General features: G+C 42.1%; 1 protein-coding gene across 2 annotated transcripts in view; it reads right to left on the bottom strand.

The window, feature by feature from the left end:
- Nucleotides 1-13453, bottom strand: part of fmoda (fibromodulin a) — a 32768-nt gene extending 19315 nt beyond the window's left edge. For both annotated transcript variants that reach the window (XM_061984834.2, XM_061984835.2), the window contains exons 1-3: nt 13394-13453; nt 9801-10179; nt 7494-7616 (exon numbers count right to left, since the gene is read on the bottom strand). In XM_061984834.2, coding sequence (XP_061840818.1) covers nt 7494-7616; nt 9801-10145 — 468 coding nt within the window. In that variant the 5' untranslated portion in view covers nt 10146-10179; nt 13394-13453. The remainder of the gene's footprint in view (nt 1-7493; nt 7617-9800; nt 10180-13393) is intronic.
- Between the last annotated feature and the right edge of the window lie 1116 nt (nt 13454-14569).

Below are 14569 nucleotides of genomic sequence, written 5' to 3'. Positions count from 1 at the left end.
ATCCATTTTGCAAAAACCACTTGCAGCAGCGCCTCCAAGGTTACAAAGAATGATGTTACAGCTACAGAGGTATAACTTCACCATCACTCACAGACCAGGCAAAGACATTCCTGTCGCAGACACTCTCTCCAGAAAGTCACTGCCTGACCAGGACACCAGCCTCAGTGAAGGTATGGACATGCAAGTGCACACCGTTTATAGCAACCTACCTGTCAGTGACACCAGACTTGAAGACATCAAGGTGGAGACTGGAAAGGATGCTCAACTCATCTTGCTGAAAAAGATAATTAAGTCAGGATGGCCCGAGGAGAAGAAACGATGCCCTCAAAACATAGCGGAGTATTGGAACTACCGGGACGAGCTCTCGCAGATGAATAACATCCTGTTCAAGGGGGAAAAAATCATCATACCCAACTCACTGCGCACAGAGATGTTATCCCGTATCCATGCAGGTCACATGGGTATGGAAAAGTGTAAACAAAGAGCGCGTGACATCATCTTCTGGCCTGGGATGAACAAACAGATTGAGGAGTTATTTGGTAAATGCCACATCTGCAATGAACATAAACCATCAAACACTAAAGAGCCAATGATAAGTCACAAGATCCCAGACAGGCCATGGCAAACAGTGGCTACTGACCTGTTCACTTGGAACAATGATGATTATTTAGTCACAGTAGACTATTACAGCAGATACTTTGAGCTAAACAGATTAAACAGCATCACAGCTGCTGCTGTTATACATAAACTAAAATCTTCTTTTGCAAGACACGGGATACCAGAGACTGTTATATCAGACAATGGTCCACAGTACAGATGTAGAGAGTTTGATGTTTTTGCCAACACATGGGGGTTCACTCATATTACCTCAAGCCCATGCTATCCTCAAAGTAATGGGTTAGCCGAGAAGTCGGTTCACATTGCAAAGTCCCTTATGGAAAAGGCCAAAGCTGATCAGAAAGACCCTTATCTGAGTCTGCTTGAATATCGCAATACCCCAGTGGACAACTTCAAATCACCAGTTCAGCTGCTCATGAGTCGTCGCACACGCTCAATCCTGCCTAACACCCATCAGCAGCTGCAACCCAAAACTATCAGCCACAAGGATGTTCACATCATGAGAACCAACAAACAACACCAGCAGAAGGAATACTATGACAGATCAGCTAAGCAAATGTCACCTTTGCATGAAGGACAATACATCCGTTTTCAGGAGAAAGGCTACTGGAAACCAGCAGTTGTCATTCGTTCAGCTGATACCGAAAGATCATATCACATACGTGCATCAGGAGGACAAGAATATAGGCGAAATAGACGACATCTCTTGGACACAAGAGAGACACTGACCACTCAGACTGAAGAAAACACAAAATATGACACACAACATGCACCGCACACTGACACACCACACACCTCAAAGATAACAGAAGAAACAGCCCCACAGCCTGTGCGGTATCAGACAAGGTCTGGACGTGAGGTTAAGCCCAGAGTTGTTATGGACTTATAAAAATTATGCTCAATGGTGTTCAGATATGTACAATTCAATAACATTGTGATTGTGTTTCTATTTACAACAGTATGACATTCAAGCAAGTTAAGTGATAATTGAAATCTGTTGTTGAATTCTTACTTTATGACAGTCGTACATGTGCTACTTGAATTTCAATACGTTTCAGTAATGGTTATCGCACAGAGTGTGTTTTCTTAAATGTTGTGTTCCATATTTTTCTAAAAGAAGGGGGATGTAATATTCTTAGGTAAAACGATCTCCGAGCGGTCCCTGAAGTATACACGAATATGATTGGCCCAAGGAATGAGGTACTTCCTGTTTAAGCGTTGCCGGACATGTGATGTGTTATTCCCACTAGTCGTGAATAAAAGTACAGTTAGCAACACGTCGTGTGTTGGCTCAACTTATTTCCACAACACGGAACAAGACAGTTCCCACAAGCATACATATCTCACTCACGCTACAGTACACACATCAATAGGGACAGAAAGTCGGCTGTAATGGCTGACCTCCTAATTTTAACTACACAGTAAACACTCTGGGGGCCTTGTACACATGGGGGGTTGGGGTTCGGTGGTACGGCGCACCCCTCATTGCCTCCTCGGCCGGCGCGGGTTGCGGGGACTGCGGTCTGGTGGCCTGCCACTCCCGGGCAGAGACCTCGCTGAGGGTGTGAGGCTTTTATTAATTTATTATTATTTTTTATTTTTTATTTTAATTTATTAATATTATATATATATATATATATATGTATATATATATATATATATATAAAACCCTAATATTATATATATATATATTTTTATTTTTATTTTATTTTATTATTATTATTATTATTATTATTATTATTTTTTAATTATTTTTAAAATTGTATTATTTATTTGTGTGTGGCGTTGCGCAGGTCTCACTTCCTGTTGGGTGGGGTCCGTGCCCGTGTGGCCCGACCTTGCGCTGTGGGGTCTCTGTTAGTGACTTGATGCCGTGGCGGCGCGGCCCCCATGTCTGGTCTAGATGCTGTATCTCGGTTGTTTAGGCGGTGGTGTGTTTGTGCGGGTTTGGGTTGGGGTGGTGGGGGTCTTTTGGTGGGGGAGGTGTTAGTGTCTCTTGTTTATGTGTTGGCATTTGGGCTTGCTGGCGGGCTGGCGCTGGCTAGTCTCCGTGATCCTGTTGGCGTGTGGTTGCCGGTCGCAGTTTGAACAGGTGAACAGGCAAATTGGGAACAGGTGGGTGCCATGAAATACAAGTAGATTCCATGAAATGCTCAGTCATTCACAAACAAGGATGGGGCGAGGGTCACCACTTTGTCAACAAATGCGTGAGCAAATTGTTGAACGGTTTAAGAAAAACCTTTCTCAACCAGCTATTGCAAGGAATTTAGGGATTTCACCATCTACGGTCCGTAATATCATCAAAGGGTTCAGAGATCCTGGAGAAATCACTGCACGTAAGCAGCTAAGCCCGTGACCTTTGATCCCTCAGGCTGTACTGCATCAACAAGTGACATCAGTGTGTAAAGGATATCACCACATGGACTCAGGAACACTTCAGAAACCCACTGTCAGTAACTACATTTGGTCGCTACATCTGTAAGTGCAAGTTAAAACTCTCCTATGCAAGGCGAAAACCGTTTATCAACAACACCCAGAAACGCTGTCGGCTTCGCTGGGCCTGAGCTCATCTAAGATGGACTGATACAAAGTGGAAAAGTGTTCTGTGGTCTGACGAGTCCACATTTCAAATTGTTTTTGGAAACTGTAGACGTCGTGTCTTCCGGACCAAAGAGGAAAAGAACCATCCGGATAGTTCTAGGCCAGGGGTCGGCAACCTTTATCACTCAAACAGCCATTTTGACCAGTTTCACAAATTAAAGAAAACAATGGGAGCCACAAAACTCTTTTGAAATTTAAAATGAAATAACACTGCATACAAAGTTTTTTTTTGCTTTGTGCTATGTATAAACCAGGGGTCTCAGACACGTGGTCCGCACATTAATATGAACATTTTATGTTAGTGTGGCCTGCGAGTTTTATATGAATGGCGCTTGACAGTGTCAAACTTGCCAACCCTCCCGAATTTCAGGGCAACTATTCTCTCGAACGTCTGATGATTTTCACCCAAACAACAATAATAAGGGCGTGCCGTGATGGCACATCATTTATCACCCTCTGCAACCTGTACAAATAGCGTGCCGGCCCCATCCACACGATGTATGAGGCTTCTGCTTACACACATAAGTGACAGCAATGCATACTTGGTCAACAGCCACACAGGTTACACTGACGGTGGCCGTATAAAACAACTTTAACACTCTTACTCATATGCGCCACACTGTGAATCCACACCAAACAAGAATGACAAACACATTTCGGGAGAACATCTGCACCGTAACACAACATAAACACAACAGAACAAATACCCAGAATCCCATGCAGCCCTAACTCTTCCGGGCTACATTATACACCCCCGCTACCACCAAACCCCGCCCACCTCAACCGATGCACGGAGAGAGGGGGGGTTGGCCTTTCCTTTTAACAACACATCTTGTTACATCTTGTTACCTCTGGTTACCTCCTGTTACATCCTGTTACATCCTCTTACCTCCTGTTAGATCCTGTTACCTCTTGTTTCATCCTGCTACATCCTACTACATCCTGTTACATCCTGCTACCTCTTGTTTCATCCTGCTACATCCTACTACATCCTGTTACATCCTGCTACCTCCTGTTACATCCTCTTACCTCCTGTTAAATCCTGTTACCTCTTTTTACATCCTGTTTCCTCCTGCTACATTCTGTTACATCCCGTTACTTCCCGTTACTTCCCGTTACATCCTGTTACCTCCTGTTACATCCTGTTACCTCCTGCTACATTCTGTTACATCCAGTTACATCCCGTTACTTCCCGTTACCTCTCGTTACCTCCCGTTACATCCCGTTACCTCCTGTTACATCCTGTTACATCATGGTACCTCCTCTTACATCCTGTTAGCTCCTGTTACATCTTGTTACAGCCTGTTACCTTCTGTTACATCCTGTTACATCATGTTAAATCCTGTTACCTCCTGTTACATCCTGTTTCATCCTGTTATTTCCGGTTACATCCTGCTACATCCTGTTACATCTTTTTACCTCCTATTACATCCTGTTACCTCCTGTTACCTCTTGTTACATCCTGCTACATTCTGCTATATCCTGTTACATCTTGCTACCTCCTGTTACATCCTGTTACATCCTGCTACCTCCTGTTACATCCTGCTACCTCCTGTTACATCCTGTTACCTCCTGTCACATCCTGTTACATCCTGTTACCTCCTGTTACCTCTTGTTACATCCTGCTACATTCTGCTGTATCCTGTTACATCCTGGTACCTCCTGTTACATCCTGTTACATCCTGTTACCTCCTGTTACATCCTGTTACATCCTGTTACATCCTGTTACATCCTGTTACATCCTACTGACATGTTCCTATGTTGTACATTAGTTAAATTTGTGTTTCCATGGTTACCACCAAGCTTGTTTCTCTACCCTTTGTCAGGCTTGTCCCTGACAGTTTGGTCAAGTTTTAGTTTTTCCTCTGTCATTTCCTGTCAACGCTCTTATTTTGGTTTTGTTTCCTGTTTCTCCCTGAGTGCTGTGTCCCTTCAGCTGTGGCTGATTGGCACCTGGCCACACCTGGTGTCAATCAGCCAGCTGCTATTTATACCTGCCCTACCCTCCAGTCACTGCTGGATCATTGTCACTACTACCTGTCTTAACACGTGTCGTTGTAGCTCTGACTACTTTTGTTTCACTCTGCTCATGTCCTAGTTCCTTTGTGTCACAGTAAGTGTTTTTGTTTCTTGTCCACAGTTAGCCTCTGTGCTATTTTAGTTCATTTTGTTCTCCGCCTTGTGCGCGCCTTTTGTTACTTTTTTCTTTGTTGTTTTGCCATAGTGTTGAATGGGGTTCGGCACCAACACACCCTGACATAATGATCCAGCCTAGTACGAACCTCGCGGAGATTTCCTTGGCGGAGAGACTAAACAAAGCTTTATCGTTGATGGCCGAATCAAAAAAAAGCTTTGCCTCTTTTTGCAATCCCTCCCACCCATCCCTGTCCTGTGTTGGTTTCTCGTGGGACGTCTTGGATCCGTCCCTTGAGGGGGGGGCTATGAGTAGCTGTGCAGCTGGGGAGGCACAGCTACTCCTCACCCCAGTGGGTCTGCAACAGACGGCGCCATCCTCTCCGGTGGGCCGGCAGACGCCACCATGCAGTCCGGTGGGCCGGCAGACGCCACCATGCAGTCCGGTGGGCCGGCAGACGCCACCATGCAGTCCGGTGGGCCGGCAGACGCCACCATCCTCCTCTCCGGTGGGCCAGCAGCAGAGGGCGCCACCATCCTCCTCTCCGGTGGGCCAGCAGCAGAGGGCGCCACCATCCTCCTCTCCGGTGGGCCAGCAGCAGAGGGCGCCACCATCCTCCTCTCCGGTGGGCCAGCAGCAGAGGGCGCCACCATCCTCCTCTCCGGTGGGCCAGCAGCAGAGGGCGCCACCATCCTCCTCTCCGGTGGGCCAGCAGCAGAGGGCGCCACCATCCTCTTCTCCGGTGGGCCAGCAGCAGAGGGCGCCACCATCCTCTTCTCCGGTGGGCCAGCAGCAGAGGGCGCCACCATCCTCTTCTCCGGTGGGCCAGCAGCAGATGGCGCCACCATCCTCTTCTCCGGTGGGCCAGCAGCAGAGGGCGCCACCATCCTCTTCTCCGGTGGGCCAGCAGCAGAGGGCGCCACCATCCTCTTCTCCGGTGGGCCAGCAGCAGAGGGCGCCACCATCCTCTTCTCCAGTGGGCCAGCAGCAGAGGGCGCCACCATCCTCTTCTCCGGTGGGCCAGCAGCAGAGGGCGCCACCATCCTCTTCTCCGGTGGGCCAGCAGCAGAGGGCGCCACCATCCTCCTCTCCGGTGGGCCAGCAGCAGAGGGCGCCACCATCCTCCTCTCCGGTGGGCCAACAGACGCCGCCACCGCCATCCTCCCCGGTGGGCCAACAGACGCCGCCACCGCCATCCTCCCCGGTGGGCCAGCAGAGGGCGCCACCGCCATCCTCCCCGGTGGGCCAGCAGAGGGCGCCACCGCCATCTTCTCCGGTGGGCCAGCAGAGGGCGCCACCATCCTCTCCGGTGGGTCCACCCACGCCGGCGGTCGAGCCGCCTCGCCAGCGGCGTTCAACTCGCCGTCGCCACCTAACTCTTCCCCGCTGGTTGCGGGGACACTTGGCCTGGTGGCCCACCTCCTTGTCCTCCCTCCACCCTCCCGTGACTTTGGACTGTTTTTTGGGGGGGGTTCCTAGAACGTCTGGTATCCGTTATAGGAAGGGGGGCTACTGTCAGGCTTGTCCCTGACAGTTTGGTCAAGTTTTAGTTTTTCCTCTGTCATTTCCTGTCAACGCTCTTATTTTGGTTCTGTTTCCTGTTTCTCCCTGAGTGCTGTGTCCCTTCAGCTGTGGCTGATTGGCACCTGGCCACACCTGGTGTCAATCAGCCAGCTGCTATTTATACCTGCCCTACCCTCCAGTCACTGCTGGATCATTGTCACTACTACCTGTCTTAACACGTGTCGTTGTAGCTCTGACTACTTTTGTTTCACTCTGCTCATGTCCTAGTTCCTTTGTGTCACAGTAAGTGTTTTTGTTTCTTGTCCACAGTTAGCCTCTGTGCTATTTTAGTTCATTTTGTTCTCCGCCTTGTGCGCGCCTTTTGTTACTTTTTTCTTTGTTGTTTTGCCATAGTGTTGAATTAAATCATGTTTTCTTGCACAACGCCTTCCGCCTTCTCTGCATCTTGGGGTTCGTGTCCTACAAACTCTGACACCCTTGTGTGGTGCCATGACAACAAAACAAAAAAAAACTCATCCCACTTCTCTGAGGTGACAAAGCTCACTCTGAATGGTCCCACTTCTGCAGGTTCTGTGTCTACATATATTTTATGGACCACAATCTAAGACTGAGGTACCTGCTGTATGCTGTTATGGTCCATCCTCAGGTCTCGCAAGGAACGAGGGAGGTTCTCAGGGATGCGGGTCAAATTGTTGTGTTGCAAATACAAACGCTCCAGTCCTTCCAACTTCACGAAGGCCTAAGAAGAGTTTGGAGAAGTCATGACGTGTCCACCATGCAGCCAGCATGCAAGCCACAACATCACTGGTGTCCAACTCAAAGCCCGGGGGCCACATCTGGCTCGCCGCATTATTTTATGTGGCTCGTTAACGCCTGGAAATAATATGTGTTAATAAAGTACTTTATCTTTTCCTACTGAATGTATTTGTTCTTTACATTTTGACAGAATATAAACACATGTACTTAATGTACTTTTAAAATGTAATATTGTCCAGAACTGCAACAAATATTATATTATCATACTTTCCAAACAATTTTTTTTGTTAAAATAAAAATAAATATCTGCTTAACTTATGATTTCAAAGCAAGTTACCCATCAAATTGTGCACTGTCAAAATGAAAATAGATTTTACAGTAAAATTGATGAAACTTCCCACATTTTTTTTTTTTACGGTAACATTTTGTTGACTGAGCTGCGATTTTTTTTTTTAATTTACTGTAAAATCTACAGGTGTTGTTGTTACGAAGTATTACTTTAAATGGAAAAACAATACTGAAGTATATTGTAACAAAACAAGCATACATTTTACAGTAAAATTCTAGCGACTAAGAGTCCAGTTTTTTCACATAACAAAACAGTGGTAATGTTTTTACATTTATCGTAATGTGTTGTGAAAAGCACTTTATATTTTACAGTAAAATTCCGGTGACTGAGTTGTCGTTTTTTTTTACCGTAAAATCTATGGTTGTTGTTTTTACAATGTAATACTATAAATGGAAAAACGGTACCACATTTTTTTTTTACGGTTAACCAAAAAATAACTCAGTTGCCAGAATATAAATACAGACAAAAAAAACGTGGGGATGTTTTTACATTTACTGTAATGTGTTGTGAACAAAAAACACTGTAAATTTTACACAAAAAATATAGCTAAACAGTGGTAATAATTTTACATTTACATTAATATGTTGTAACAAAACAAGAATACATTTTACAGTAAAATTCTAGTGACTTAGCTTCCATTAATTTACATAACAAAAGAGTGGTACTGTTTTTACATTTTCTGTAATATGTTGTAAACAAAAACACTGGACATTTTACAGTACAATTCTAGCAACTAAGTTTTTTTACGTAACAAAAGAGTGGTACTGTTTTTACATTTACTGTCATATGTTGTAAACAAAAACACTGTAAATTTTACAGTAAAATTCTAGCGACAAAGTTTTTTTTTTACGTAACAAAAGAGTGGTACTGTTTTTACATTTACTGTACTATGTTGTAGCATAAAATACTGGAAATTTTACAGTAAATTTCTAGCGACTAAGTTTTTTTACCTAACAAATGAGTGCTACTGTTTTTATATTTTACTGTAATATGTTGTAAACAAAAACACTGTAAATTTTACAGTAAAATTCTAGCGACTAAGTTTTTTAACGTCACAAAAGAGTGGTACTGTTTCTACATTTACTGTAATATGTTGTAACAAAAAAACACTGGAAATTTTACAGTAAATGTCTAGCGACTAAGCTTTTTTTACGTAACAAAAAAGTGGTATTGTTTTTACATTTATTGTAATATGTTGTAACAAAAAACACTGGACATTTTACAGTAAAAATCCAGCGACTAAGTTTTTTTTTACGTACATTTCTAGCGACTAAGTTTTTTTAAGTAACAAAAGAGTGGTACTGTTTTTACATTTACTGTAATAGGTTGTAAACAAAAAACACTGGAAATTTTACAGTAAAATTCTACCGACTGAGTTGTCGTTTTTTTATTTTGTTTTTACAGTACGTTTACAAATATATACAATAATTATAATCAAATGCATAAGCAAATTCATATACAGTAGAGAAGGGATTCATACGGCCCCATCCCTGGGTGGATCTCGAGTGAAAGAGGGGGGGTTAATCATTTTGCAATGCAGTCTGCTGAAAATGATGGAAAAGAGACACTCTCCATAGCAACTCACGCTGTGGTCAAAGTTGGAATGGCCACCAAACAGATTTAAGGATATTCAACACGTGACTGCCATCTAGTGGCTAAAGTGGCTGAAATGTGTCACGTTTCATGTGTCAGGTGAAGCGCAACGAATGGGGCCGTATGAATCCCCTTCCTACTGTTACAAGCGACCATAACTACGACGTGGCCCCTCAAAGGAAGCGAGTTTGACACGCCCGCACTAGACCGAGCTGGGCTGTTTACCTTCCGGCTGATGGCGCTGGCCGTGAGAAGGTTGTGGTGCAACATGAGCCACCTCAGCTCGGTGGCGTTGACCAGAGCAGAGTCGGACACAGCCGCGATGGCGTTATGCTGGAGGTAGAGGTATTTGATCCGGGAGGGCACGGTGGGCATTGCCGTCAGGCCCCGCCCGTCACAGTACATGGCGATGGGGAAAGTGGGAGGACAGTCACACTCGGGGGGACACTCGCCGCCTGTGGTGTCCGCCTGCAGAGAGCGCCGTCCGCTGTAGAGCCAGGCGAACGGATCTTGTCCACGGGAGGGAGACAGCGGAAGCAGGGCGAAGAGGAGGAAGATCACCTGACGCATGGTGGCACTCGGACACAATCCACCTCCAGCTGACCTGAGAGACGGAAAAGTCACACTCTCAAAGTTTTAATACTAGTGAGGTGCAACTTGGAGGTTTCTCAGCTAAAATGTACTTGCACAAAACTAAATAAACATTCATGGGTTTCAGAACATCTAATTTAAATATTTTAATGCAACTTAGTTAACAGTAAATTTAGTTAATAGACTTATATACTGTATATAATCTATAGTTACATATATGTATATATATATATATATATATATATATATATATATATATATATATATATATATATATATATATATATATATATGTAACTATAGATTATATACAGTATATAAGTCTATTAACTGTGTGTGTATGTATATATATATATATATTAAAGATGTCGATAAATGCGTTAAAATGTAATATCGGAAATTATCGGTATCGTTTTTTTTATTATCGGTATCGTTTTTAAAAAAAAAATTTTTTTTTAATTTATTAAATCAATGTAAAAAACACAATATACTCTTACAATTAGTGCACCAACCCAAAAAACCTCCCTCCACCATTCACCATTCACACTCATTCGCACAAAAAGGTTTTCTTTCTATTATTAATATTCTGGTTCCTACATTATATATCAATATATATCAATACAGTCTGCAAGGGATACAGTCCGTAAGCACACTGTGATGCTGGTCCACTAATAGTACTAACCTTTAACAGTTAATTTTACTCATTTTCATTAATTACTAGTTTCTATGTAACTGTTTTTATATTGTTTTACTTTCGTTTTTATTCAAGAAAATGTTTTTAATTTATTTATCTTATTTTATTTTATAATTTTTTTTTAAAAGTACCTTATCTTCACCATACTTGGTTGTCCAAATTAGGCATAATAATGTGTTAATTCCACGACTGTATATATCGGTATCGGTTGATATCGGTATCGGTAATTAAAGAGTTGGACAATATCTGATATCGGCAAAAAGCTATTATCAGACATCCCTTATATATATATATATATATATATATATATATATATATATATATATATATATATCCAATAAATATTAGTGTTTATTAAATTGATTACCTGCTCATTCCAGTATTAAAAGTGAGTATTTATTAAAATTGTACCTGCTAGTTCCATTAAAAGTGAGTGTTTATTAAAATTAATACCTTCTAGTTCCAGTATTAAATGGAAGTATGTATTCAAATGATTACCCGCTAGTTCCAGTATTAAAAGTGAGTATTTATTAAAATGATTACCTGCTAGTTCCTGTATTAAAAGTGAGTATTTATTTAAATGATTAGCCGCTAGTTCCATTAAAAGTGAGTGTTTATTAAAATATTACCTGCTAGTTCCAGTATTGAAAGTGAGTGTTTAATAAAATCATTACTCACTAGTTACAGTATTAAAAGTGAGTGTTTATTAAAACGATTACCCGCTAGTTCCTGTATTAAAAGTGAGTATTTATTAAAATGATTACCTGCTAGTTCCAGTATTAAAAAAGAGTATTTAATAATTGATTGCCTGCTGGTTCCAGTATTAAAATGTGGGCAGTTATTAAAATGATTGTCCGCTAGTTCCATTAAAAGTGAGTGTTTGTTAAAATAATTACCTGCTAGTTCCAGTATTAAAAGTGAGTATTAATGAAAATTTTACCTGCTATTTCCATTCAAAGTGAGTGTTTATTAAAATGAATACCATCTAGTTCCAGTATTAAAAGTAAGTATTTATTAAAATGATTACCCGCTAGTTCCAGTATTAAAAGTGAGTATTTATTAAAATGATTACCCGCTAGTTCCAGTATTAAAAGTGAGTATTTATTTAAATGATTACTCGCTAGTTTAATTAAAAGTGAGTGTTTATTAAAATATTACCTGCTAGTTCCAGTATTGAAAGTGAGTGTTAAATAAAATGATTACCCACTAGTTACAGTATTAAATGTGAGTATTAATTAAAATGATTATCTGCTAGTTCCAGTATTAAAAGTGAGTATTCAATAGTAGATTACCTGTCAGTTCAGGCATTAAAAGTGAGTATTTAATAATAGATTACCCGCTAGTTCCAGTTCCGAACATGGAATACATTTACTACAACCACTACTACACGCCACCTGCTCGTACCGAAACAAAGATTGTGTGTTTATTAAAACGATTACCCGCTAGTTCCCGTATTAAAAGTGAGTATTCATTAAAATGATTACCTGCTAGTTCCAGTATTAAAAGTGAGTATTCATTTAAATGATTACCCGCTAGTACCATTAAAAGTGAGTGTTTATTAAAATAATTACCTGCTGGTTCCAGTACTAAAAGTGAATATTGATTAAAATGATTACCTGCTAGCTCCAGTATTAAAAGTGAGTGTTTAATAAAATGATTACCCGCTAGTTTCAGTATTAAATGTGAGTATTATTTAAAATGATTACCTGCTAGTTCCAGTATTAAAAGTGAGTATTCAATAGTAGATTACCTGTCAGTTCCAGTATTAAAAGTGAGTATTTAATAATAGATTACCCGCTGGTTCCAGTTCCGAACATGAAATACATTTACTACAACCACTACTACACGCCACTTGCTTGTACCGAAACAAAGATTGTGGATGACTGAAAGGAGGCTCACTCTCTTCATGTAATTCCACTGGCGAATAAACGTGCCGCACAGAGTGAACCCTCTTGTAGCCATCCGCTTTAAGAGCCAGAGAGGAAGAAAAAAAAGAATATGCAGAGACGTAGCGATTGAAGGATGATGGCAAAGTTTTCATTAATGGTTGGATTGATTGACTTATTGATTGACTTATTGACTTATTTATTGACTTGTTGACTGTCAGCCCAGGCCTACAATCGTATTACCATTTAACGCCTCTGGATGTCCAATTTAATGCTTTTTAATGGCATTTAGGCCCTTAAATTTCGGAAAAATCCATTGAATTACTTTTAATGCTTTTTGACGGCCCGCGGGAACCCTGCCTTCCGACATGAGAAGAGTCGCCATGGCGCATTTTGGAAGCGGGAAGTGCCAGCAGGGAGTCACATTCTTGGAGGGTTTAGTCCACGGGGAGGAAGTGGGAAAAAAAAGAAAAAAAAGAAAACCACGGTAACAAAAGGCGGCTTTGTCGACGGGCCTCAGGAATGGTCCAAATTGTGTGGAGGTCGGAGGAGCAAAGAACAGGCGAGGTCCCATCATCAGGTGTTGATGGCAGCCCTCATCAGATAAAGACACACTGACAGACACAACCTTTCACAAAATAATTTACCTGATTTTAGTGAGAGTTCCCTCTGTGTGCCCCTTCTGCCTGCGACTTGTGTTCCTTGGACCAACACTTCACAAACATACACTTCAAGGTCTCCGCCCCTTTTGGCTTCCTTCGCCATGGTGGTTGCCCCCACCCCTTTCCTTCACGCTGCTATGATAGGCTGTGATCGGCACATGTGGGCGAGCGAGCCGCTTCCTCTCCTCCTGCCAAGGTGAGATAAAAACAGGTGATGCCTGCGTGGACTTCATGCCAGTCACTTCCTGCCCGTCTTCACTCGTACTTTTGCTGCCATTTTCGAGGAAAGCATTCCCCGAAAAAAAAAAGTAGTCTGATATGTTTTGCAGTGGAAAGTGTGAGCCAGGCGAGTGTGGAACGCACTTATGTAGAAGCATCGTGCCAGGATTGTTTACAGCTTTGTTTGTGCTTTCACACAACTCGTTTTTTCTTTTGTGGAAAATCTGTGAGTTCATGTGAGACTCTTATACATTTACCAGGATGAGGCATCATCTTCACCCCTGGAGATGTTTTGCCTGTAAAAACATTCGCTATTGGCCGCTGAATATTACTAAGTATTTGCCTGTGACTTTGGCCGGTTTCCATGCATCCCAAGTCAGGGTGGAACCACACAAAAAAAATTCAAATAAATAAATTAAAAAAAACAGGAAAAAACACGGAGGCTATTTCATCCCTACAAGCCTGTTTCGTAGGTCTCCCTGGTCTTTAGGGGACCTAAAGTATATTCCGCTCTACACCAGGATATTGAGCACTGTATAACGGATGAACCACAGTAACCTCGGTTATATATATATATATATATATATATATATATATATATATATATATATATATATATATATATATATATGCAACATCTCAAGACTCTGCCCTCACTCACCCCAGCCGACACTACATATATATATATATATATATATATATATATATATATATATATATATATATATATATATATATATGTATATGTTACGGCTCAGACTCCTGCCAACGCCGTTCATCCATCTGTGCACTCCAGTGAGTGCACCTCGGGACACGCCCACGGCCGCGCTCAGCCAGGGACGCGCCGCGCGCGTCTCCGCCCAGCAGAAGCCGCCAGCTGCAATCATTTGCCGGCAATCGGCACACCTGCCTGTGATGATCAAGCGGTCTTCTTAAGCCTGG

This window comes from Nerophis lumbriciformis, linkage group LG23, assembly GCF_033978685.3.
Source record: "Nerophis lumbriciformis linkage group LG23, RoL_Nlum_v2.1, whole genome shotgun sequence".
NCBI classification, from domain to species: Eukaryota; Metazoa; Chordata; class Actinopteri; order Syngnathiformes; family Syngnathidae; genus Nerophis; species Nerophis lumbriciformis.
The sequence above is the reverse complement of the archived record's forward strand: the minus strand, read 5'-3'. Positions and strand labels throughout refer to the sequence as shown.